The sequence below is a fragment of the Thermobia domestica genome, chromosome 8 (assembly GCF_964235325.1).
Source record: "Thermobia domestica chromosome 8, izTheDome1.hap1.1, whole genome shotgun sequence".
In the NCBI taxonomy this organism is placed as follows: Eukaryota; Metazoa; Arthropoda; class Insecta; order Zygentoma; family Lepismatidae; genus Thermobia; species Thermobia domestica.
The window spans coordinates 9,681,277-9,708,741 of NC_137461.1; the positions used below are offsets into that span (position 1 = coordinate 9,681,277).

Consider the following 27,465-nt stretch of genomic DNA (forward strand, 5'->3'; position numbering starts at 1 on the left):
AAGTTTATTTTCTCATTTTCGGCAGCCTATAACTCCGAAAGGAAGCATTTGTGCACCCAAGTTGGTCTTTACTTTTTGTTTTATCTTGGTGTCAGGAATCACCTCCCAAACGTTGTCGGTAGTTTTGAAACACCCTGTACAAACTGCTCTGTAAGAAACCTGCCACTGATAGCAGAATGCCTATGGTGATAATGACTGCACATATAAGACGATTCTCATTGTAAGCCAACTGCAACTTGCAGACTAAGTAAATAATAGACACTATTAACGTGGCATATTTTCGAGCTCGTAATCGATTTTAGAAAAGCGTACCCAGTTATTTCGGTTCATAACGAGATACTATTGATGTTGATGAAATTTGGAATTACGGTACATTGTTATCACCGAGACGCTTCCTTCTGGCAATTATGTGTAAGTCAATTGATTTTTTTAACTGAATGATGACTGAACATAATTTTTTCCTAGCCCTGATACTTGTAACTTTACTATAGATTTATTAACTCAGAAAATACCATTATTGGCTGATAATGTTGGATCAAAACAATCTTGACTGGAGATTGAATCTGAAAATGCTTACAATGGAGGTGTATGCGCCTACTCTCTCTCGCCTATAAGCTTTCAGATGAACAACTAGATGTAACTACGACAAATACATCCACTATTCGTCGACATTATTATGCTCTTATGTATTATATTTAGTAAGTCGACATTATCGACTTACTAAATATAATACAAAACTTACCATTTTTTATTTTGCTTGTTTATTCGTAAGTGAAAGGAGATAATGAAATGCAACTTACCACAATCATAGATAATGTTATTCTACAACAGAAAATATGAACCTGAGGTATTTTCAGTATTGCTATCCATAGAAATCACAGTGCTGCCAGAATAACAACGCCCCTAAAATCTAAATTAAGGCAGCGACAAGAGGAACGATCTCAACTGCATTTGATTACGTATCATGTTGTCTTGGTTTCTTGTGAACTACTTTTTAAATAACATTATTATTTAGTTTTAATAACTGTATGTTAAAACTATTTTGTTTTGTTTTTAACTTTATGTTAAAACTAAATACAACTATTATTTAAAAACTAGTTAACAGGAAACCAAAAGAACATGATACGTAGTCAAATGCAGTTGAGTTCGTTCCTCTAGTCGCTGCTTTAACTTACATGTTAGGGGCGTTGTTATTCTGGCAATGCTGTAATTTCTATTCATGGCAACACTGAAAATTTTTCAGGTTCATATTTTCCGTTGCAGAATAACATTATCTATGATTGAGGTAAGTTGCATTTCATTATCTCCTTTCACTTACTGAAAACAAGCAAAAGAAAATGGTAAATTTTGTATTACTTTTAGTAAGGCAGGCTCTTAATTACTTTATAATCCATCTTCAATAACCAAGTATCTCACAAAAATATTGTAGACAAACATGAAATTACTTTTTTCTCCTTTTCTTTTTTAAAGCACATGTTTACCACAATTATATGAGCACATTTATATTTAAATACAAGGTTTGATGATTTTTGACTGATTTTTTTTTAAATGAAGAAAAATAGTTTTTACAAATTGCTGCATTATAGACATGTTCAACAATCCTATCATTATTTTATAATGAGTCATGAGTCACATTGTTTTGTTCAAATTTTAAACAATTTATTATCTTTTCATTTGAATTTACACTTGTTTATTAAAATAATTGAAGGAAAAAATGTCCGTTAGATTAACCCCTTACGTTCCAGGTGTCATTTCCTGTGTGCGCGCTGTAATATCAGTTTTTCATTTACTGTTGAAAGACTGTCTAGATCGTTATTTAATGCATAGTTACTGTGCGCGAGAGGAGAAAGCATTCATATTACTGATAAACAAATATTTGCATTGTAGAACGTTTGAACTGAAAAACTGAAATTTTAACGCTTTGAAGGGATTTTATGCAGCTTTAGGTTGGAAACACTGTCCGAAAATCAAAGAAAAGTTTGTTCTTTTCCCGCTCTCGAAATACGATCACGAATTTGCTAATTGTTTATCGTCAATACAAATACATGAGTGTCGTAATTGAATGTTCCCTTAGGCCTGCCATCTACTGAGACAGAACATTTTTTCTTTGTTTTCTGTCAGTAAGGTGCTGTCACCTAAGGAGAAATAGTAGAACTATCTCATGCCTTGAAGCTACTAAAAAATTTCATCATCTCCAGGATTAATACGGCCTTTAATAAAGGATGTTTTCATGACATCCCCATAGATGTCACTGGTATTTTGCAACGGAATATTCTATGTTATATACATGGATGTCACTGGTACGCAGTGCTAACATCTGATAAACATGTTCAGTGTGTACTTTGCCAACGAAACGTGTTAAACAAATTTGTTTTATTACTGTCACTTAGTTTCTATATCGCCAAGAAGCGTGTTGAACAAAAAATATTATTTTAACTGATAAAGCGTACAATGGTTTATCGTTGTTGTCAATCTGTACCTGTTTCATAAAAAGGATCAGAGGCGTCATAGCGGAGCAGCTATGCGAAAAGGAAGATAAAAAGAAATGTCTTGAGGTTGCTAGGTAATAATAATAATAGATATGTGTAAAAAGAAGTAAGAAATAGGTAACGATTATTGAATGTAATGTGGTGAGACTTCTTTTGGAAATAAAAAGGTAAAAACCAGTTACCCTCGAAAAGGATTGTGTTAATTTGCTAGTATAATAATTCTTCTGATTACTAGTTATCGATACTTATTGATGTGTCTTATAATGTTTATATGTCATTATAAGCGTATGAAATACATACTAGAAGATGAAAATATTATTAATCTAATTGTATTACTAAAAGCTGCTGAAAATCTTTCTGATATTTCGGATACGCAAGTGAGTATTCTATCTTGAGTATTATAGAGACTTAACACATGTTATGCAGAAAATTGTTCACATGCTAGTAGTTCAGTACCAGTGGACATTTTGAATTTCAATACGGAATAATGTACTTTTACAAAGTGACGTCTTTTTCTTTTTAAACTAACATTTACGATACACTAATGAAAGGGGGAAACAACCGATTTTTTTTTTTTACACAAGATCCTCTTAGGCACAAATTCTATAACACACAAAGAGTGAAAAGTGGCTAACTGGACCGAACCTAGGACCTCCGGTCTACCTTGCCGATCCGTTAATCTCTGCGCACCCAGACCGTTTACCAGAACAGCCACTCACTCTCAACTCCTGCTGTGAGAAAGTGCCTGTTCCGGGAAGCGAACTTGATGGCCTAATGGTTAATTCATCGGCACGGTATCGTGCAGATCCCGGGTTCGAGTCTCGGTTCAGTCAGTCAGTTTTCACTCTCTGCGTATTACGGAATTCGCAACTATAGATTATCTGGTGTGTAAAATATCGGCTGTTTCTTCCTTTCATTAGTATATATGAAGTCACAATCGTTATAAGGTGCTCGGTATAAGGACACAGGATTGTTCAATCACAGCAGGGGTCTTTGGTACAACCTACGTTGTCCGAGATGAGAGCACCAACCTCGAGAGTGAGATAGTGAATGGTTGTTCCGGAAAGCGGATTGGGAATTGTAGTTGTTAACGCATCGGCACGCTATGCCGCAGGTCCCGGATTCGAGTCTCGGTCCAGTCAGACATTTTTTCACTCTTTGTGTATTATAACTTTTACGAGTATGTGAGATTTTAACACAACTATTCCTACTCTCTTAAAATTACGTTATTGTGAAGTTCTCTTATAGAACTAGCAGCTATTTCAAATTATTTCATCCATTTTTATTATTCATAATACATGCAATTATTAAAATCTCCTTGATACTATTCTTGATTCAGTCTTCAGTCTATTAGCTAATTCGTGCTTGATTACTAAAATATTTTGAGCAAAGATTTATTTATTTTAGGTTATCAGCTTACTTACAAGTTTCCAATCTAACATTTTGAACAAAATGTTCTTTGTTTTATTGTTGTATGTCTGTAAGTAAATTTGTATGCTATAAAAAACGTTTAAAACAAATATCTTTGTTTTATTTTTATCATTTAATTGAAACGTTTCAATTGGAACATGTAGAACAAAATGAACGTTACATCTATCAGTTAATTTATATGTCCCTAATAAAATATTTTGAACACAGTTTTTGTTTTAGTGTTACCGTTTAAGTTATCCTTCTTCAATGGAATATTTCGATCAAAGTGTTCTTTGTTTTATTATTTTAACCGATTTGTAGACTCTAATGGAATTTCTTTAAGAAAGAAAGATACTTTTATTTAATTGTTACCAATTAATTTTTACGTATGTCTTAAATCGAATATTTCAAACAAAATATTTCTTCTTTTATTGTCACTAGTTGTGCATTATTAATTGAACAATTTGAACAAAGTATTCTTTGTTTTATCGAAAGTCTTTAGGACAACATTTCGAGAGAAATAATCTTTGTCATATAGTTCAGTTGATGCATATGACTTCAATCAATTTTTGAACTAAATATAATTTGTTTTATAGTTATCAGTTATCTAGTGGAATATTTTTATTAAAATATGCTTTGTTCTGTAGTTATCATTTACTTAGTGGAATATTTTGAACAAAATATGCTTTGTTTTATAATTATCATTTATTTCGTGGAATATTTGGAAGAAAATATCCTTTGTTTTTTTGTTATCAGTTATCTAGTGGAATAGTTTGAACAAAATATTCTTTGCTTAATAGTTATCAGTTATCTAATGGAATATTTTGAACAAAATATTTTTTGTTTTATAGTTATCAGTTATTTAGTGGAATATTTTGAAAATTTTTTTTGTTTTATAGTTATCAGTTATCTGGAATTTTTGAACAAAATATTCTTTGTTTTATAGTTATCAGTTATCTCGTGGATTTTTTGAACAAAATATTCTTCGTTTTATAGTTATCAGCTATTTAGTGGAATATTTTGAACAAAATATTCTTTGTTTTATTGTATCAGTTATCTAGTGGAATATTTTGAACAAAATATTCTTTGTTCTATTGTTTTCAGCTAATGTATATGTAACCAATGAAGCGCTTTGGTAAATTACTTCACTGTTATCAGTTAAAAATGTAGAATCCGTTGCTGCCTTTTCACATGTTATATCATGCAAGGAAAAAAAAGGTAATAAACACTACTACAATGAAGTGAACTAGAAGTTTTGATGGTTTGAAAATAATGTGCAAATGATGTCATGATGATATGAAAAATCTACTAACTAGATTGTATTCTACGCATGCAGTAGAAAAGTATATCTTCATGCTCTTCATGCATTTTGCTCACATGCTATTGTAGTTTTGTTCGTTAAATGTGTAAAATGCATGCTTATTAGTCAGATTGTTTCTTTCAAATTGAAATAAAGGAGTTATTTCATTTCTTACTAGTTGGATCACTTTTTTCATAAGATTCTGTCGTTCTTGCTGTATGATGGCCGTACAAATAAAATCGCTGACGATATCTAGGAATTCTAGTCGGAGCATCTAAAATGTGGCGTCGATCTTCTACCCTGTCTTCTAAATATGGACAAAGCAGGAAATGTAATCATGTTTCCCCAAAATTTTAAGAGTGAAAATGTGTCGATTTTATTCACAATTACATGAAATGAAAAATGAAATATGAGGTGTTCCGGGAAGTAAGAGCGAATTTAACAAATTTATTTGCAATATCAATGTTTAAAAAATTACATTTGACGTGTCCAAGTAGTAATACCAAACTTTTATAGCAGGTATTCTCATGCCTACGCGTATGTATAGTTTTTGAAAGTAGTTCTTTCTATTAGCTAAGATAGATGATTATTTTGACCATTAAGACAAAAAAGATAAGTAAATCAAGTCTAATTATCCCAACCGGTAAACTGTATAGAAGGAAAGGAATAATTTATATAATCCCGGTAATTACTACTTGTAAAAGAAAATAAGCTGAAATATACACAGAGGTACGTTTTCTTAATAGTTTTACTCATATTTAGAAAATTTTATATATATATATACATTGGGAAATACTACAAAGCATTATAACACGATAATATAAAATTGATGAAATTTAAGTGTTCGTTGTATGTACTTTTTAAGGTCCCGGTTCCATCCTGAATTCGAACTATATTCAGATGTAAAGACCTCCATATAAGCATACGATGATATCCATTCTTTGTAATGCATACTACTTATTACCCGTGGTGCTATTCAGCCGGTTCGTACCAGTTTGCTAGAAACGATTGTTAAAATTATTTCGAATTCACAGAACCGTTTGTTATACCTAGACATACTAGTACGTATATATTATCCAGTTATCACCAGGAACAATAAATTTTAGTTTAACTAACTTCGTTTTAAGAAATTCTTACAACTACAGAATTAAATTATATGATCTCTCAGAACAAGATATAAGTGCTTATTTTTTAATCTCAAATGCTCAGATATCAAGAATAAGAACTGCGTTCGCATGAGGGCAGTGGTGAGGGTTATTGAAATTTGAAACGCATACATACCATTGTCAACAACTGTCGATCCATTGCTGGATCAAAATCTTTCCAATACCTTTTTGACAACCATCTAATCTTGGATAATTCGTTTGGAAGATATTCCTAGTGTTACTTAATTTCGTCACATCACTTTGTATTAGAATCTCTACTTGTCACTTTGTAGGTCTCTACTAGTCACTTGTGGTATCCAGTAAAAGATTTGCTTTTGTTTACTTTGTATGGTTTGTTTTCTAAGAGTAATATCTATCTACTTACCTATTCATCTCCTCCCTCTCTCTCTCGCTATATATATATATATATAATCTTTAGTTAAGAAAATTTGAATAACACCACTGCTTGCTACAAGCTTTAATTTTTGAAACGGTGAGAAATAAGAATGATGTCTCGCGTCTAAAACTATCCATACTTTAACTTACTAAATTGTTGTTCTAAAATTAATGCGTTGTGCGAGTGAAAGGAGCATACATCAATAGGCAGAAAGGTTTTAAAAATGCCAAATTCTCGGTTTGAAAGGTCGCCGGTACGAACTACCAAAAATATATAGTGAGACGAATACTTATATCTCACTAAATTTATATTATCGTGTAAATAGATGTTCTTAGCATTTCCCAGTTCGTATATACCATTTAACTTGCTAAATATGAATAAAATAATTCATAAGAAGCGTCTTCTTATATACATGTATGTCGACAAGATATCATTATTGTTTATATACATGGATACAGTATTTAACTTCTCTTCTTTTAAAGTAATAATAACGAAATTATATGAATTAGTTCATACAGAAAGGGCTTCAGTTATCAAAATGGCGAAATCGAGTCAACGTCAGACTTCTGTTCCTATTGGGTACAGCTATGTTTGTATGCATAAAGAACTTCAGTTTCATTGGTCTAACATTTTATAAACAGGTGTCAACTAATTATTCTAGGCAGCATAGGTTTGAGTCAGTGATTGAAGCCCTTTCTGTATGAAGAATTATATTTGTTTTATATGTCAATGGTAATAGCCATTGATTTCCGCCCATTCGGTTGGCAGACCTGAAACATCTGGAACCTGGCAAAAAATGTCTTGAACACCGTTTTGTGTTTAAAAAAAATTAAAAAAAGAGCAACAGATTAAAAACTATATAAAATTACATGCATACAGGGCTTTGTCTATAATTTACATTCAAGAAGGGCTTCAGTTCACAGCGGAAAACATTTTATTTACCATGGAAATGAGCATAAAAATGTTTTTTCTATCTATACAGCATTCGATTAATGTCATTTTTATATACACGAAAAAAGGGGGTCGTCTTTATTTCATAGTTTTAAAACTGCAATAGTTTTCTTATCTTTCTCAAAACTACGTTTATTTGACTGACTTTTTGCATTAACTGATTCACATAAATCATTCTTCCTTTTCTTCTATATACTTAGTTTACCGGTAATGGCAATCACATATGATTCACTTATAGTTTATCATTATAAAGAATGCATTTTTAGAGAACAAGCCTTTGTTAAATTCGCACTACATATACGGAACGCCTAGATTTTAATATAATTAAATAAACAAATGTAAATTGAACTTGATTCAGATGGAAAAACCTTCATGTTTGCAAATGATGCTACTTATCCTTTGTAACGCATTTTACCTATTTTTAAAAGGGAAAAAGTTTTGTATTAGGGGCGAAATACGACTGTCAGTCAGAAGTTAGTTGCACTGCTTAAGAAAATAAAACAGAATAGAAATTTTACAATCACGTTATTTGTGTCGTAAAGTTCCATCCACAATATACTTTTCAACGTAATTACCTCCGTTATTGAAGCATTTGTCGAGGCGTGGTACAAGTTTCTCTATACCTTCTGCAAAGAAATCCCGTCCAATGCCCGATAACCATTCTTGGGCTGCAGCTTTCACCTCGTCATTCGAGTTCTATCGTCGCTTTGAAAGTACGGCTTTCATGGGACCAAGCACATGGAAGTGACACGGGGAAAAATCTGGGCTATAAGGAGGGTGATGGTCTTCCCTCGCGCTCAGCATCGTCAATATCTGTACGTCCGTTCTCAAACATGTTGCACCAGTTCGCGATATCTAGACATGTCATTAAATTTTCACCATACATTTCATGCAACTGCCGATAAATTTCAGCGGAATTGCACTTTTTCCCCCACAGAAAACGAATCACTGCACGCATTTCAGCTTAAATGTCACTTGCAGCTGTAGAGACATGTTTACGACGGGATAAGGACAAAATCTCGCGGCCGAAACATCGCCACCCAAAATCTCGCCGGCCAAAATCTCGCGTGGCCGAAACCTCGCCTCCCAAAACCTCGCCGCCCAAAAATCTCGCCGGGCCAAAACCTCGCCGCCAAAACTTCGTGGGTCCTGAGATCAAGCCAACGCTTAAGAATTATCCAAACTTCAACACTCCCTTACGAGGAGCATTTTGCAACATACCTTCTTATGGTACAAGGAGAAGATTTGTACCAAAACGTAAAGGTTCTATGCTTAGTAGTTTTTTAGATCTGGAGAGCGGCAAAATTCATTCAAGACCATCCATTCCATTCCTCTTTAGGACACGCATTTCGCAAAATATTGTCTTATCTGTAGCTTGTGCCCTAGTAGAGCAAGAAGATTTATACAAAATGTCAAGTTTCAAAACCTAATAAGTTTTGTAAATCTGGCGATAGAACATTCTACATTGAAGAAATCATCGTGAAGAGGTTTTATCCTGACGACATTTCTTCCCAGGCGACACTACGTATCGCTTAATTTAGATCAGATGAGATTCTGTGTCGCGAGATCATTACAACGAGGTTTTGGTCAGGCGAGATTTTGGGTATGGCGATATTTTGGGGTGCGAGGTTTTGGGTGGCGAGGTTTTGACCAGGCGAGGTTTTGGCCCGCGACGTTTTGGGTGGCGAGGTTTTGGTCAGGCGGGGTTTTGGCCTGGCGAGATTTTGTAACGCGAGGTTTTGGGCGGTGAAGTTTTGGCCAGGCGAGGTTTCGGCCCGGCGAGATTTTGGGCCGCGAGGTTTTGGGAGGCGAGTTTTTGGTCCGCGGGGTTGTCGCCGCGAGGTTCTGGCCGCGAGGTTTTGTACCCAAACCGTTTACGACTGATTAACAGAACACTTCCGCTTGTCTTGTGAAAGCCGCTACGTCACACGATACAGCTACATGTCTACAGTGTTGTCAAACAATTTCATCAAAATAGCCTTTGACCGAAAATATTTACGAAGGAGTGCAACTAACTTTATGACTGACCCACTTAACAATTATGTTCCTGCTTCAAAACTATATGTATTTTAATTCACTAAATTGAGGGTTCAAAAATAATGCTATGTGAGAATGAAAAGAACAAACATCAGTAGGTAGGAAGGTTTCAAAAATGCCAAATCATTTGATTGATAAGAACAAACTGAAGAATATGCATAGTTAAATGCAACATATTTCCGTTCAGTCCATCATTTTTTCTTCATCAGTGTAAAGAAGCTTTTCAAAATCTGGTAATAGATGAGCGTCACATATGGATATGAATGTTCGAATTCTTCTCAAAGCTAAGCAATGTGCTTTTTCTGGTCGAATTGTTCTCGCATACCAAAAATTAAAATTAGAGATCTAGAAAAAATTAAATGACTGAAAGAACAAAATTGTTAAATTGAAACTTTTCTTAACAGATTTTTATTATTATTATTATTGGAAATACAAACACAATTTTAACTCCATAATGACACATGATCAGTATTAACTAAGAGTTTGTGCACTGAAAAAACTTTATAAGATAATAAGTAGCTTGAGTATGGCTTATGCTAGCTTTTGACTTTATCTATCTGTAGCTGCGAATGAAAGTAAACATAAACACATCACTAACTGATCAGTAAGTATTCAGTAAACAGTAAAATAATCAGAAAAAGAATATTTTTCCTTACTAAAATACATGAATGTGAATGAAGCAGCGTTAGGAACGGTATGTTGTGTCAGGAATGAAAGTCTAGAAGAATTGGAAAACAGTCTTTAGGTACTTATTGAGATCAAAACCTAACAAGCAAACGTTTGAATACAGAAGTGACCTAATGGCGATCTTGACCTATTCGGTAGCTATTTTAAATGTCAATGTTGTATAATTTTCTAAAGCTCACTGTTCGTTAATTTCTTTTCCCGTTAAATATTTTTCTACAAATTTCAAGTATTCTCTACGCATCAATAAAACCAACTTTCGTTCATAATTCACTCAAGATAAGTATAATTTAATCAGTTAGGAATTTATGCTTTTATAAATTGAATAATCCAATGGATGAGAATTTCCTAGTATTATTTCTGTTTTGTACTGTTCAAAACTTTCTCTGGAGTATATAACATGTATATATTTCCCTAAGTTCGTTATGTTATAATTTCTGGAGCTTATTAAAACGTAGTTTACTCACTAATCGTTCAATGGTAGCATTCAAGATAAAATATATTTAAACTGGTGTATTTTCCGGAGATTTTCTGCATTTACCTTTGTATTTTTCACAAAATTACTTCTTTATAAACGAAAATACATCTACTATTACTGCCTTCTTTACGTATTATGTCAGAACTGTCTAGAAAAATATGTTTATACACGTCTGGCCACAAAACTTAACAAGTTAAGTGTTTAGACTTCGCCATAGAAGAAAATGATACCATACGATACGGACTATTATCCATATCAACATATATATATATATTTATAAGTGTTATAGTTATAAGTAGAGATTTTAAGAATTGTATTATGCAGTATTCGAAGTCTGTCGGAGAAAATTTGGGAATATTGTTAAGGCTGCAGAGAAAACATTAATGAATGATGTATTACAAACAAACAAACTTCATACACAATACACATATATGTATCAACTTTATGATAAAAATGAAACTTCCAGACAAATAGGAATGGGTTCCCCGTAACCATCTTGTACCAATCTACTACTATGTACGTAGATTCAAGACATTTTAACCACATGCTGTTTGTTGTGATACCCTATCAATCGGTCTTCTATAAAAATAAATCTTACTGTTAACTCGTTTGATTTTATCAGGTTTTCATTAGGTTTGGAAAGGAATCATAACACAATTAAATTCCTTAAACACAATTCCTTATAACACATAACACAATTCATAACAAAATCATAATACAATTCCTTATTGAAAAAAAAACACTCCCCAAATACAATTCAACTGGTATCATACCACAATATTAATCTTGACTTTTCTAGTTTCGCGAACAATTTATATAAGATGACTCTTATATCCAAAATTATATATTCACTTTTCTCTAAACTCGTTATTACAGATTTTTGTTCCGACCAGTTTGATTTCAGCTTCACAATTGAAGCTTATAACTCGTGACGTAAATTTCGAATAGATATAGTTCTGTAGATTGCCACAACAGCGCTATAGTCGGCCTATCTCCCCGACATTTATACAATTCAATACGCTAACATTTTTTAAATCAAACTCATTACACATAATACACAAAAATAACTTACTTATAATTATTACTAGAAAATATTATAAATATTGTTAAGTAATTAGTTATCCTTGCTTTATAAAAATTTTCAAAAATATATTTTCCAGTTTACTTTTTAAGAATTAGTAAATGTGAGGGGAAGTCAAAAAGTAAAGGAACTTGGAATTTCTCAAACTAGGGTTCGGTAACTAACTCTGCTAGTATCCAGCTCTGAATTAGTGTCATCTGCAAATCAACGTGTCATTCTTATTCACGCGTTAGTCGTTGGAGTGAAGCAGACCGTTAAACATGGCAGCTCCATTGTCAATCTGCACCAGGAAGGAAATGAGGGCAGTGATTCGCTTTTTGTTTATGGAAGGTGTTAAACCTGCAGAAATTATTCGTTGAATGCAAGCGCAGTATGGTGATAGCTGTTTATCGCGAAGCATAAGACACAAAGGTTGGGCATCTCTCGTGAACATTTGCCCCATTATCGTCGCGAAGAAGATGGATTTTTACAATAAATCGTAACTGTAGATGAAACTTGGGTACATCATCACGATCCGGAAAGTAAGGCTGCGGGCATGGTTTGTAAATACCCATCATCACCAGAAGTTAAGATATTTAAACGTCAAACCATCAGCTAGTCATTGATGCGGTGCAACCGAAAACTTCTTTTCCGACGGAATAAAAAAAAAAAAGACCTTGTGAAACGCTGGGAAAAGTGCTTTGAAGTTCAGGGAGATTATGTAGGAATATTGTTACTGAATTTCTATTATTAGAATACATGTACTTTTTCTCGAAGTCCCTTTACTTTTTGACTTCACTTCGTATGTTATACTAAGATGTGTTCTGAAATTTATAAGAAATTACAATTATTTCTGCGTAGTGAAAATACTAAAGCAAACAAACAAGAGAGGACACGCATGTTCTTGATTTCATGTGCTAGAAGAGGAAGTACACCGGCGGCCAGTGGCGCAATTAAAGGGGGCTTCCGGGGTTAAGCCCCACCCCGAAATTTTATTTATTATATTAAAGTAAATGAAATATCTCGCAGAATTTTCACATTTCCAGGAATAAAGTTAGCAAAGCCCGCACCCGCGAAACAAAATCGTAAATACGCCACTGCCGGCGGCAATAAATTTGGGTTTTGACTGTTCGACCATCGAGCTCCTCACTAGTACAAAACAGAAAATGTGTATATTCCTATGTAAAAATTATATTTGACGTTCAAATGTAGAGTGATATCAAATTACTACTTTTTAAAAGAAAAGAGCCCTTGTCTAAACATATGCTTAAAATTGTGTTGTTATAGGAAAACAGACAGTGATTCGGTAACAATATTACTTATATTGTCATTAACCTTTAAAACCCACTGTGATCATTTTTGTACACCACTTGTCAAATGTTTAAAAACCTTGACTTTGTTATAGTGTTGTTGTTATGATTACCTCTACGCTGAACTCTATATCTTTATAAATACGAAATTTGGAAAAGAGTTGATAGTTACATTACCATTCTCTGGGGATTGCTCAAGACCCTGAATATCGTAATCACCTGAAATAAAAAGAAAACTTGGAATCAAGTTTCAACAAGAAGAGAATTAAAATAACATTATTAATTTAAAACTCAACTGAATTGAAATTATCTCCAATGAAATAATAATGTTGAAACAGTCTATCTGCTGATCTTGTAAGGAAACGAACCTTTACTCCTGTTTCCTCTAGACTTCATTCGTTTAATTGAGGAACAATTTGTTCTATAATGATACAAGCATCAGGGAAATCTCGTAACTCGAGTCACATTTTCTCATGCAAAATAATGGGAATTCTTGCCAGATTCAAAAGATCAATATAAAAATCAAATATTTTATCGAAGAGGAAGGTAATACGCAGTATGGTAATAACGAATCAAAACTGTTCCTTTAAATTAAAAGCAATAACTCAATATTAAGTGGGATCGGCTGGCCGCATTTCATTCAAAGTAGGAACGATAGGAGTGGAACCAAATATCTCAGAAAGGTATTCTCATTCAACTGATACTTATAAGTATATACTTAATTACATTAGAAGTCCGCGTTATGCACCTTCCAGTAAGTCATGGAATAATTTATGGAAATCCTGGATTGTAATTGTCGCAATATTTCGTAGTCGAGCTCCGCCAGAGAAAGACTTGGCTCGACTCGTGTATAGTAGTAATTTATTTCTTGATAACTATTGGCCAGGCCTGAACGATATTTGGCGAGCAAGTAGCCTATCATCTAAGGCAGTGGTCGCCAAACTTATGAAGCTTCTCAGCTCCTGTATCCTTTTGAAATCCTACGGTGAGCTAGAAACCAAAAGGACTACCAACTTTTTAAATTTTAAATCTTACATTTGTTTATTGCCTATAAACTAACATTTCTAGTTAATTATGAAATCAAACTATTCAAGTTAGCAAATGTCTAATATACACACGAAAAACCTAACGTTTAGCAAATGCCTAATATACACACGAAAAACATAACGTTTAACAAATGTCTAATATACACACGAAAAACATAACGTTTAGCAAATGTCTAATATACACACGAAAAACATAACGTTTAGCAAATGTCTAATATACACACGAAAAACATAACGTTTAGCAAATGTCTAATATACACACGAAAAACATAACGTTTAGCAAATGTCTAATATACACACGAAAAATATAACGTGCACAACCCCACGCATATACCTAGGTACAATCAACTGTGAGATGAAACTGACAATGGCAGTTGCGCGGGAGAAACAAGTAGTTGTTGTCGTCAGCGCCCCCTATCGTTAGCGTCAGCTCAGTGCAAGAGTCAAGGTTAGCCAACTGGAACGTTAACGCGATCTACCAAAAATGTCCCCGCAAGCTACTAGTAGCTCGCGATCGACGGTTTGGCTATCACTGGTCTAAAGCAGCGTTTCCCAACCGGTATGCCGCGAATGGGCCGCTGGTGTGCCGCGAGGAAATCAAAACAAAATTATTAATTCTATTACAATCAAATAGCAGACATTGAGTATCACATTATATTTATGAGGAAAAATGTATATCTGTGTTTCACATTACTATGAACCTCTACTATGAATCTACAATTTTAAGTTTCATATTCTGTTAATATTCTGTACATTTTTAATGTTAGAAAAGTATTTGCCATCATTCTTACCACCATTATTGCTTCTTTATTGTTGCACATTATTTCGTAAATTGAAATTTTAAAATATCATTCAATCCTTTCGACAAAGCAAACATGGATACAAATGACCTACATTTGTGTTTTAAAAGTACAAGAGATTTGTTTCTTTGTTCTTTAATGATGTTCCTTCTTAATGAAAGTTTGGATACAGTTTTCGAAAAAGAAAGCGTATTTTTAAAAACCTGAGAGCTATACTTCATTGTAATTGTTTTTTTTTTAATTTTTAAATTAGAATGAAAAATAAGCTTAATGATTTACCACGGAGGAAAACAAGTGATCGACCTTTCTTCTCTGTGAAAAGGAGATCAGTAATAACAGAAAAAAAATTCCACGGTATTTTATATTTACAAATAATAATAATAATAATATCTATATGAGTGTGCCGCGAGAATTCAAGTTACACCTGTAGTGTGCCGCAAGTTGAAAAAGGTTGGGAAACGCTGGTCTAAAGGATAAAGATCGTTACATTTGATGGTCGAGATCGGCTAGAGACAGGTTCAGCTTTGCCAGAATCTGTGTTCCACAACTTCTAACACCAGCAGCTTCTGAGTTTGGTTCACCTCGGCTTATTACAGATGTATCTTAATATTTAATTTGGTTAGTCCACTTTTATTCTTTATGAAATTATTTTAACATTTTTGTTGCTCACAACTGTATAGTGTATTATATGCCTTTCTAAAGTTACATGTTTTATATTGATGACTGAATAATGAAATTGAACATTGGTGAAACATTGTACAATATTCTTACATAATTTGGAATACCAAAAAAGCTAATTGGATTAATTAATATATGTTTAAATGAATCCCAAAGTAAAGTCTGGGTAGGAAAATTGGCCTGAAACTTGGAGATGCATTGTTGTCATTATTATTTAACTTTGTTCTGGAAGACGCTATAAGGAAAATCAAAGATAGCAACCAGGGCCTAGAGATGAACGGTATTCACCAGATTATGGCATATACTGATGACGTAAATTTAATAGGGGATGATAGGAGAACAATAGAAAGAAATGCAGAGGTCTTATTAAACTCTTTCAGAGATACATGGATTTAGAAATAAGTGCAGAGAAAACTAAATACATGGAAGTTCGTCAGGATCGTAATACGGCAAATTATGGGTGCGTTAAAATATCAAATGATACTTGATAAAGTGGATACTTTCAAATATCTAGGATCAATATTAACATACGAAAACCATATTCACGAAGAAATTAAATGTCAACTGAAAGCAGGGAATTCGTGTTATTATTCAGTTCAAAATCTGTTGTTATCGCAAATTCTGTCCAGGAATTTGAAGCTTAAAATATATAAAACGACAATCATGCCTGTTGTTCTGTTTGGTTGTGAAACATGGTTGCTTACTCTGAGGGAAGAACATAGACTGAAAGTATTTGAGAACAAGATGCTAAGACGAATATTCGGACCCAAGAGGAACTAAAAAGGGGAATGGCGGAAACTTCATAACGAGGAACTACATAATATATACGGTTTACCAAACATTGTTAGGGTCATCAAGTCTAAGAGGCTCAGGTGGGCAGGTCATGTAGGCCTAGCCAGGATGGAAGAAAGTAGAAACGCTAGCCAAGTCTTAACTGGTAGACCAATCAGAAAACGACCATTAGGAAGACCTAGGCGCAGATGGGAGGACAATATTAAGATGGACCTCGCAGAAATAGGAATCCAAAATAGAAACTGGATCCAGTTGGCTAAGGATAGAGGTCAGTGGAAAACTTTTGTGAACGCGGCATTGAACCTCCGGGTTCCACAAGCCGTGGAGTTAGTTTAGTTAGTTATTAAGTCACAAACATAGTCACTTTCTGTTTTATTTGTATAGGTAGATGGTGCTTTCTAAAAGTACTGGAGAGGTTTGAGAAAAGCCTTCGGGTCTCATCCTAAGCGAAGGGAAAATCCCAACCTACACCTCCTAGCAGGAGAAAGCGGGTAACGTCTTTGGCGGCTAACGTAGGTGGGGACCGACCGACTCCCGGGATAAGGAGTCAGCTTTTATCAAGTGTCAACGGTCTTCTCGGAGGGCGGATGAGCGGGTGGAGGTCAGGGCACCTTCTCGACCTTAGGAGGGGAAACTGTCCTAAAAGGCGGATGAACCACTAGATGGTCAACGGCATGGAGATGTGGAAAGGAAATGGGAATACTAACACATTATCTTTTTCCCAGAAGGACGAAGGAGGAGAATAAATAAATATGATGGTTCTTCCTGAGGTAAAAAATTCCGGGGGCAAAATAGTTCCCTGTTCGGATCTCCGGGTGGGGACTGCTCCGGGAAGAATCGTCAGAAGAGAAAATAATAATAACATTAATTTCAGCATAGGAACCTGGAACGTACAAACTCTACGAAGTGGGGGGAAACTTGAAAATTTCCTGGGGGAAAGATGAGATAGTATCGAGAAATTACAGAAAATACTATTCGGGTGGCGATAAGGCCGAGAATGGTGTCGCGATAGCAATGAAGAACGAAGTAGCAAGAAGTGTAACCAAAGTGGAATACTGCAGTGACCGCTGGATGTTTGTAAAACTACATGCAAAACCAGTGGATATTGTGATAATACAAGTGTATATGCCAACAACCGACCATGATGATAATGAAGTAGAAGTAATGTATGATCAGATTAGTGACATATTGCATCAGGAAGGAAGATGAAAGCTCAACGCCATATTAATGGGAGACTTCAACAGCGTTGTAGGAGAAGGAGCTGCGAATAAGGTAGTGGGACGGTTTGGACTAGGTAGAAGAAACGAACGAGGTCAAATGCTTATCGATTTCTATGGCCAACGTGATCTGGTGGTTATGAACACGTGGTTCAAGAAAAGAAAAAAACAAGCTGTACACGTGGAAAAGTCTAGGAGATAAGAAACGCTACAGAATCGATTACATTCTTGTGAAGCAACGTTTCAGGATAGTGTACGAGACGTGAAGACACTACCAGGAGCGGACATTGATTCTAATCACAACGAAAGAAGAGATTCAAGAAAATTCTGTGCAATGGGAGATATGGTTGACAATATAGAGAATAGTGGAGGGAAAGTTAAACAGATTCTACTTGACACACTTTACAATAGCATTGGCAGGATGGAAAGAGCACCGAGAAAACCATGGATAACTGAAGCAATGCTTAAGAAGATGGAGGAACGCAGAAGGGCGAAAAACACGGACATAAAGGAATACAGAAGGCTGAATAATGAATTGAGAAGAGAGACAGACAAAGCCAAAGAAAAGTACATGGAACAGATATGTGAAGAAATAATGGAACTTCAACGGCACGGCAGATATGATCTGATGTACCAGAAAGCACAAGAATTAGAAGGGAAAGCTAACAAAAGTATACGAACGTTCGGCATCGAAGATCAAGAAGGTAATATAACCACTGACCATCAAAGAATCCTTAGAATTTGGGAGGAATACATAAAAGATCTATATGACAGAAGAAGCACCCCAAAGATATTGCGATCGAAAAAGAGGAAGAGGTGGATGATGATGAAAAAGGACCCAGTGTATTGAAAAGCGAAGTAGTACAAGCAATCAAAGACACGCGAAGGAGAAAGGCCACTGGAGAAGAGACATTCCAGTAGATTTGCTCAAGGGATTAGAAGACAACGCAATGAAAGAACTGACTTCACTTATTAACAAGATCTACTTGAGTGGAGAATGGCCAAAGGATTTTCTTGATGTTACAATAATTGCATTGCCAAGAAAAAGGAAGCAAAGAAGTACAGCGATCACAGAAGCATTAGCCTGATTCCCCACACTGGAAAGATCATTGCACGCATACTGAACAGGCGGCTGGAAAGTAAGATAGATGAGAGGTTAGAAGATCAATTTGGATTCCGGAAAGGAAAAGGCACCAGAGATGCTATTGGATTGATGAGAATTATATCAGAAAGAATTCTTGATATAAATGAAGAGTTGTGTTTGTGTTTCACCGACTGGCGAAAAGCTTTCGACCGAGTCAATTGGATGAAACTTCCGAAAATACTTAAAGAAATTGGAGTCAACTGGAGAGAACTACGACTCATTCAAAACCTGTACACAGGACAACGAGTGAAGCTGCGCTTGAATGAAGGAGAAACCAATAGTGTGATGATTGGAACAGAAGTCAGACAAAAGTAGCTTGGAGCATAGCCTTCCTTGCTCTTATCTTTGTCGTTAATTCTCTAGTTTGATGCGCTCTCATTGGCAAGCAGATTGGGACCAGGGAAAGATAATAAACGTCACGTAGTTAAGCCGCTCCTAGGAGTGTGGCATACGTCGTCTCTCAATTATCGTCGAGATGAAGTGCTCCTGGCGAGTCTGCGTATCGGACACTCTCATCTAACGCATAGTTATTTGCTGCGTGGTTTGGACCGTTTGTATTGTCCTTTCCGACTGAGTATTCAGCACATTCTTATTGAATACCCTGAACACTTAGATCTCAGAGAACGTCACGGACTGCCTTGTAACCTTACAGTACCAGTGCATTAGGGGATGATGATAGTATTATTCACTGTGTACTTCAGTTTATTGATGCTTCTGAGCCTGCTCGTGTTCTCTGAGCTCTTTTAATAGGTTATTTCTTTTAATTGCAGCTACGCTTTCATCTTTTGTTCTACATTTTTTATGTTTTTATGTTTTCTCTATATTTATTGTTATCGTTATCTCTTTCACTACATATATTTATTCTTTTATTTTTAATTTCTGATTTTTCTTTTTAGTATCGGAGTGTTTTTTGATCTCTTCGTTTTAACTTTTCCTTAATTTTTATCGTTGCAATCCGCACTCAGGCAGCCGTGTTAATCGTGACAGGGACACATAGCCTCTATGCTGACGTCTCCATTAACCCCCTAATCAATCAAATTAAATCAAATTAGTTAGAAACCATACTTTTGTTAAATTATGGCCTAAAATTAACTATAGCGATATTAGTTACAAATACAAAAAAAAAAAAAAAAACTACAACAAATAAGTTTCATTATGCGGATTATTGAAATTTCAGTATTAACAAGAATTTTTTATTTTATTTTTCTATATATGAGGGGTAAATTTGGATAAGTGCGTAACTAGCAATTCTTCAATTTTTAAGGAGAGCAGAAAAACAAACGCCGTTATCCAATTAACCAAATGGTCACCTTTGATTTAAACTAAGCAAAGAGAACCCTCAATTCGTAGGTGCCTAATTTTCTAGTTTTATTTGAGAAGCATGTAACAGTCTCAAATGGAGATCCATGATTATTAGGGATGCGCACGAGACGAGTCCAGACAGGATTTTCCTGACAAAATTCGAGTCGAGACACGGTTCTTCCAATAGTGAAATAATACATTTTTCGAGTCGAGATATTACTTTTACAGCACATTTTCGAGACGAGACAGCCACAAATCTTGTCTCGTGCGCATTCCTAATGATTATTCTTGTGCTGCAAATGCCTAATTGAATGCAACTCAACTGAGAATAAAACAGGGTTTCTAACACAATATTGTAAGTGTATTGTTAACACACTTTTTTGCGGGGGAAGGGGGATAAAAGAGTAACTGAAGATTTTGTTGTTATTAAAGCTGCTTTTCATTCAACAATGCATCCTTGAGCGGAAAAGCGCTCCGTAAGATAGCAAAGGTGAGGGTTTTTTTAATAATAGTTTCTGGTTTGATTTGAGTTGAACGTTTCTTTTAGCTGTGAGTCTATAGGAGACGTGTACCTAGACCTACAGCTTCACGTGCGGTACAAACTACATGAACTCCTGCCGGAAATCTAACCCGGGTCTACTGCGGAAAAGGCTGTTGCTAATTATTATGGTGGAATGCTTACGTATCAAGAGGCACAGTCAGATTTTCTTTATCTAGGGACTTCGAAGCCAAATGTGTAGGTCTATGTCTCTTTCTTCTATCTAATTTATATATTAAAATGCTAGATTTATATGTTTGTGGCCCAGAAAAGTTTAATGTTTGTGGACGTTTATATGTTTGTGGTCAATTCTTTTGTCAATAAAACCTCGAAAATCGCAAGCTCTAGAAAGATGCCGTTTTCATTGATCGATTGCAAATTTTATGTAGACTGTCCAGTTCTAATTGAATATTAAAATAATTGACCGTTTTTTCTTTATTACATTTTTAGGAGTATACTGGAAGAATTGAAGTTTTAAAAAGTAAAGCATCATATCCTATGAGTTATACATTCTAACACCACACATTTGTATACAGGGTTAGTATATCTCTCAGGTGCTTATTTCATGGCCAAATGATAATGAAAAACGAATAATAACTGTTTCTGGAGTCTAAGGTGAATCTTTATTGCTTGGAGTATTTTGCCCAATGAACACCATACATCAGTGACATGATAATTAATTGTGTGTAATGTATTAGTTTATTACATACTGCATGCAAGAAAAAAGAAAACACTGATCATACATGAATTAGAAACCCCAACAGAAGTAGGTTCAAATCTTACAAACAATGCGAGATATTAAAAAAAAAAAGAATCCAAAAAATCTTCCCTTTATGCTACCCTTTGCCAATTTTTATCAAGACATCCTTCACTTGTGTCTGTAAAGGGACATGTACAGATGTGAGGAATGACAAGGAGATGCATGCTCATATCTGAATGATGCGCTGTGTAGAGAAATCAGGTTCAGCTATTTTTAATAATTTGTTCCATGTAAAAAATTTGGATCTGACGAACCGGTGATCGGAACACGTTCGATTTGTCCCACTTTAGGCTTACCAATAGGTGACAACTCAACTCCGAACACCACTGTTACTCTCTTTGTTAGCTACGAAACGCATTAAACATACTGTATTACAAAGTAAACACAGGAGACAATTGACAATGGAGAATAATGGACTGAAGAAACTTGTTTGAAACCTCTAAAAACTGTTACAAGAAAACAACATTATTTTCTAAGCCTTACCATTGAATACAAATTAACAGAACGGAGTACATTGACAAATTAAATACCAAGAATATTTTACTGTAAATCAATTAGATTTATTAGCTTGACGCTGTAATAAGGTCTAGATTTAGTTACTGAAGTCTGATCTTTGTTTTCAGTCGTCATCTACTTGGCAGGAAGAGCCATTGTATCCAATAGCAGAATGTATCATTATTTACAAGTTGAATCTGTCATTTCGTAACGCATAGATTGAAACATTACATGTTTAAAAGAAATGAAACGATTTTTGTATCATTGTATTTCGTCAGTCACTCTTTTGCAGCTGAAGTTAACCCTAAATGCATTTTCTGTATCGCCTCTAGGAGAGCGAATAAAAGATCTCCAGACACATTATTCATTTTTTATGTGCCTCTGGCTTTGTATAATGGCAGCTTTCGTGTGGAATGATCAGTGGTAATGAAAGCATAACATATCTGCTATATTTTCCATGCCTTTCTTTTTCCGTTCCTGTAATCACATTGGCATTCAATAATTCCTTTCATCAGAACCTTTTTACGTTTTATATGATTGTCCATTGTTATATAAAGAACTGCTACATTTTTCCAACCTTCTTTTCTTAGCAGACACTATGAGGAAAAATAACACGGTTTTATAAGCTAAATGAATTATGTAGCATCAATGTAAATGAAATGAAATATTTAGTTTAACGTGAAATGTTTATGCACCAAGGCTAAGGGCAGGGCTGGATTGAGATGGGCTTAGGGAGAGATTATAGCCCCGGACCTCCAGCGAGATAGGGGCCTTCACTCTGATCAAAATCTTAAATGTTTATCTAAAAAGAATCATGGAGATACAATCATAATAAAATAAAATATGACCAAAAATATGAAACATATTAATTTTCCTACTGTGCTTTTACAGAAATGTATCATGGCCCATGAAATAGCCCATGAAGTCAGCATGGGCCACATATTTTTTCTAGCCCCGGGCCTATATTATATGGGTTAATCTAGCACTAGCTAAGGCAGACGCTGATGTTGAGAAATGAATGAAACGGTGGAATGAAGAAAGTGGGAGGAAACGGGAGAACCTAGAAAACCTACCGCGCACACGATTTTGCCTACCACAAAGCTCACTTGGCGTGAGCTGAGATCAAACCAGATACACCACGCACCAGAGGTTGAACGCTCTACCACTGAGCCACCGCGAACCCACTCTAGCATCAATGTTTATCATTTTTACAATAATTATTTTTTGAAGGTCATTTTAACAAACTTGTGTTTTCAGCATGGGTGATCAAAGATTTTATTCTCAAATATATATGACAAAATTTTCCGTTTTCCCAACTCCGTGTGTCAATAGAAGAGTTATCCCAATAAGTGAGTCAAATAGTTACGTCACCACTGACTGATGCGAAATCCTGGAGGAGGGTTGGGAGAATTTACCCCTTAATATTTTTGGAATATAATTCCGTAATAAGTTATTCGGAGGCTAAAGTTAGGACTGCATTTTTAGAAATTTGCAAATTAATTACAGGAATGTATGTACCTTTAACATTGGCGTCATTTGGGAAAGGCAGCGGTGGCAATTGCTCTCTCCCTGAGCATAAGAAATACTAAAATTTAATTAATTGTATAGTAATATATTGATTAAAAAAAACAACAACGTGAAACTCTTATGTCGGTGGCATTAGTGAATCCAGAAATGTCGTTTAAAGGAAACAGATCGCCTCCTGGTCGATGGTTATATGTATATAATAATTAGATTTTTAAAAATAACATTGAACTACGGTAGATGTATCCAAACTATGTGAATTCAATGGTAAAATAGACCCATAGCTGCCGAATGCAATAGACAGATGAAACCTGTTAATTCCAGTGAGAGCTACACAAGACAGATCTTTTTTAACACGCTAAATCGATGTATTATCGATTTCTCTTTGAAGATCAACGTTGAAAGCTAAACTGGTTTGTTCCAACTACTTCGGGTTTAAATAGAGGGTTAGTGGAGGGGATGGAACCTCTTCTTGGAAAGGTCAATCGATTCAATATCTATTAGTGTTTTTGTTCTATAATGATCAGCTTTGAAACCGGAAGTAGTTCTCAATTTCACCAGTAGTCCCGATCTGGAAAATCTAATTAACTAGGAATTTCGGCGTCGTGTTTTTCCTGCCCTGAGCTTAATATCTCTAATCCTGGTTACCTCTGAAAGAAATACTGTTAAACGCAAGAAAATAAGGAAAATATCTTTTTATCCTCCGGGTTACCGAGTCTCAATGAAATCACCAGGTCACTACGGGTTCGAATCCTGAACCCAGTGGTGGTCTATAAGCCAACCCTAGTGTGTTTATTCTATCTGTGCGAATTAGAACGTTACGGTATATATGTAATAAATGAAATCGAGACTGGATGTTCGAAACAGATAAATATTCAGAGATGGCCAGAAAATGGCCCTTCTTTGGTTATTTCAAAACAAGATTTATTTATATTAGTTTGATTCAAAATTCGTTTTCGTTCTAATAATTCAATGTGTTTTATTCACGTTTGAAATGTGAAACATGGAAGATCTTCTTCATCTATAAGGAGCATCCAATTTTCTTTTTGAACATTTGTAATTTTTCATTATGATACAGTTTGGACTTTTAATAAGGCTATTTCTGATAGAAATTTAGCAGTAAAATAGCACTCATTCAATTTTTTTGCTCAGTTTGCATTAGTAGTTTGGAATGTAAGGTATGACTTACGCCATCTGCTGGGGTTATTATAATGTATTGCGGATCAGTATGTTTAATGAACACTACCGAATTTGTAATCAAACTATGCAGAAACAAAAGCATGTGTGTTCAACTCTTGATATTATCTAGATGTGTGTCTGAACTCTAGTTTCATTGGAAATTGAGTATTTAATTTGTTCACCAAGTTTGGTGTTTATTTTAAAAGGGACTTAAGGAATTTTTCAAGTATCCTCTATATATTCAAAAAATATAAAATACAAAAAATATAAGTAAGTCTCTTTACCAGACACGATTATGTGATAAGAAGATGTATATTGGGTGGCCTAACACGCATGGCGTTAGCTGTCGCAATTTTTTTGATGCAGAGTGTACAAATCAGAAAAAATAAACATTATGAGAAAGAGATGTGGTCGATGCGATTTTAGAAGTGTAAGTTTAGAAATAAAAGTTTAGGCAATTAATTGGGCGAAACAATACACTTAGTTAGTGTTAGCAATGATAATCAATACAGGAATCAATCAACGACACAGAAGAAGGACTGATTAGAAAGTTATTTCTGGATAAACTGTTTATAAAATTAGTTATATAGTTATTGTTTATAGAATTAGTTATTGTTTATAAAATTCTACTTAAGGCCTTAAATAAAATCATTAAAAGCACTGGTCAGTTTGTATTTGAGCTAAAAGTGTTCAATGTAAAAAAAAGGTTCCGCTGCATCTTTATGGCGCATTGCTTAGAAACAACCATATGAGGAAAACTGTTTAGAAACAACAATATTGTTGAACTTTAGTTTAAAACATTTGTCTATTGTTCCTCCTTGTTTTCATCCCATATTTTTCAGCCAATAACTTCGATGCATGGATTCATCAATTGACATAGTAAAACAAAGAATGACTTTTCGTTGTACTTGTTAAAATTTTTAAAATGAAACGTTTTACAGTTATTAAACGTTGCAGCTATTAAAAAGGAAAAGTAACTGAAAAGACTAAACGAGAGATGTCAACATGAAACGCTATAAAACTCCATCTCGAGAGGCAAAACTCTCATTTGGCACCTTAATTTCCCACGTTGTACTATAATAATAATAATAATAATAATAATAATAATAATAATAATAATAATAATAATAATAATAATAATAATATAACATGTATGTCGTGTGCTACTTTTTGAATTTTTGGGTGAATTATCAATAAATTTCGATCTTCCAATTTTTATAAAATAGTTTCTAAATAACTATTTTCATTAATTGAAAACAAATATATTTTGTTATGTTGTCAGAAATGACTCCATCACACTTTTGTACCATCATCTTATACTGAGCCAATTGATAATAGAAAAGTTTTATTCTCCACACATATTCTGTGGAATGTGTGGAAATTGATTGTTTCTCGTTTGATTTCTATCCCTGGGTATTTTACTTCCTTTTTTCTTCATTCGTCATTGTTTAGTTTTCTTCTATTCTCAAATACCCAGGGCACTTGTAAGAATCACATATGATTAAATCACCCCTGACTAGAATGGACTTTACTGATAACAAATAACGACTTCAGACTAAAAGTTGACAACATTCACACGTTAACTGATGATACATTATGTTTACTTCCCGCTTGTAGAGAATTTTTTTGACATGGATTATACCAGGGCCGGCCCTAAACAATTTGCCGCCCGTGCAATGCTATCATTTGACGCCCCCTTTCTCCTAGTAATCCTTTTTTTAACACGTTGGCGCCATAAGACCCGAAAACAGGTCTCAGTGAACGTCACGCGTGGAGCCGTGATACCCAGTTTTGGGTATCACCTCAGCTACTCCTTCAGGCCGCGATACCCGCACGGAGGTTTCACTTACTACTTGTTTCTCAGATCAAAAATAATCTTTGGCCTTAGAATGTTACATTGTATTTGTGCCCCGGGGCCAGAGAGCACCACGTGCTGACAACAATGGCGTGAAATTGTCCCTTGCATTGTTGTAATAAAAGAATTGCTTTCTTATTGTTTATAGTGAATTCATTTTCTTTATTTTCAAAACAACTATTTATGCATTTGTATGCAAGGTCACCCATGTTGTTGTTTCCAAGGGGGGCAAGTATAAGCGACATTTCAAATGTAGTCTCAAATTTTGCTGTAACTATTCTAAAATATCTATTGGATTTTCGATCTTCCGAAGCACAATTTCCTCTAGGGGGGGGGAAAGCGCCCCACCTTTCCCCCTAATGGGCGCCCTTGTTTGTATGGTAAGTTAGTTAGTTGATGTTGGTTGAATTTTAAGAAAGTAAACGAAAACAAGAAGAAGAACAAAGATGTAAAAACACCAAACTGCTTCATTTCCACAAAAGTTTCATACTTGGCCCCTCGATGTGCTTCACACAATTTGGCCTAGGCAGCCAACGTGTTAATGCAAAATTCAATATCGAGCTTCAATCTCAATATATCAGTTTGGAATTCCAGTGGAACTAGCTCTTTTCTTTATTTCTTCTTTTTCCTTCTATATCTGTAAAAAATTAAAAAAAACTTGTTTCCACCTTCAATGATAAAAAAAACTTGTTTGTGACAAAGACAAAATTAGTTTCGATATCAAAACTATCATCACCAACTAAGAGGAACACGTGTTCGATACCGTTCGAGAATTGAATTGTATTTAAGAACAATGAAGCAGTTCATGCTGGGATTTGTTTGACCATTTGCTTTAGCATTGTCCATGTGACCTTAAATTAATGCAAGTTAAACA

The 27,465-nt window shown here is 34.7% G+C and overlaps 1 protein-coding gene across 1 annotated transcript in view; it reads right to left on the reverse strand.

Annotated features, from left to right (window-relative positions):
* Positions 1–27,465, reverse strand: part of LOC145692677 (uncharacterized) — a 1,521,027-nt gene that overhangs the window by 1,472,177 nt on the left and 21,385 nt on the right. The window contains exons 2-3 of the mRNA XM_081768059.1: positions 13,439–13,480; positions 5,375–5,506 (exon numbers count right to left, since the gene is read on the reverse strand). Coding sequence (XP_081624185.1) covers positions 5,375–5,506; positions 13,439–13,480 — 174 coding nt within the window. The remainder of the gene's footprint in view (positions 1–5,374; positions 5,507–13,438; positions 13,481–27,465) is intronic.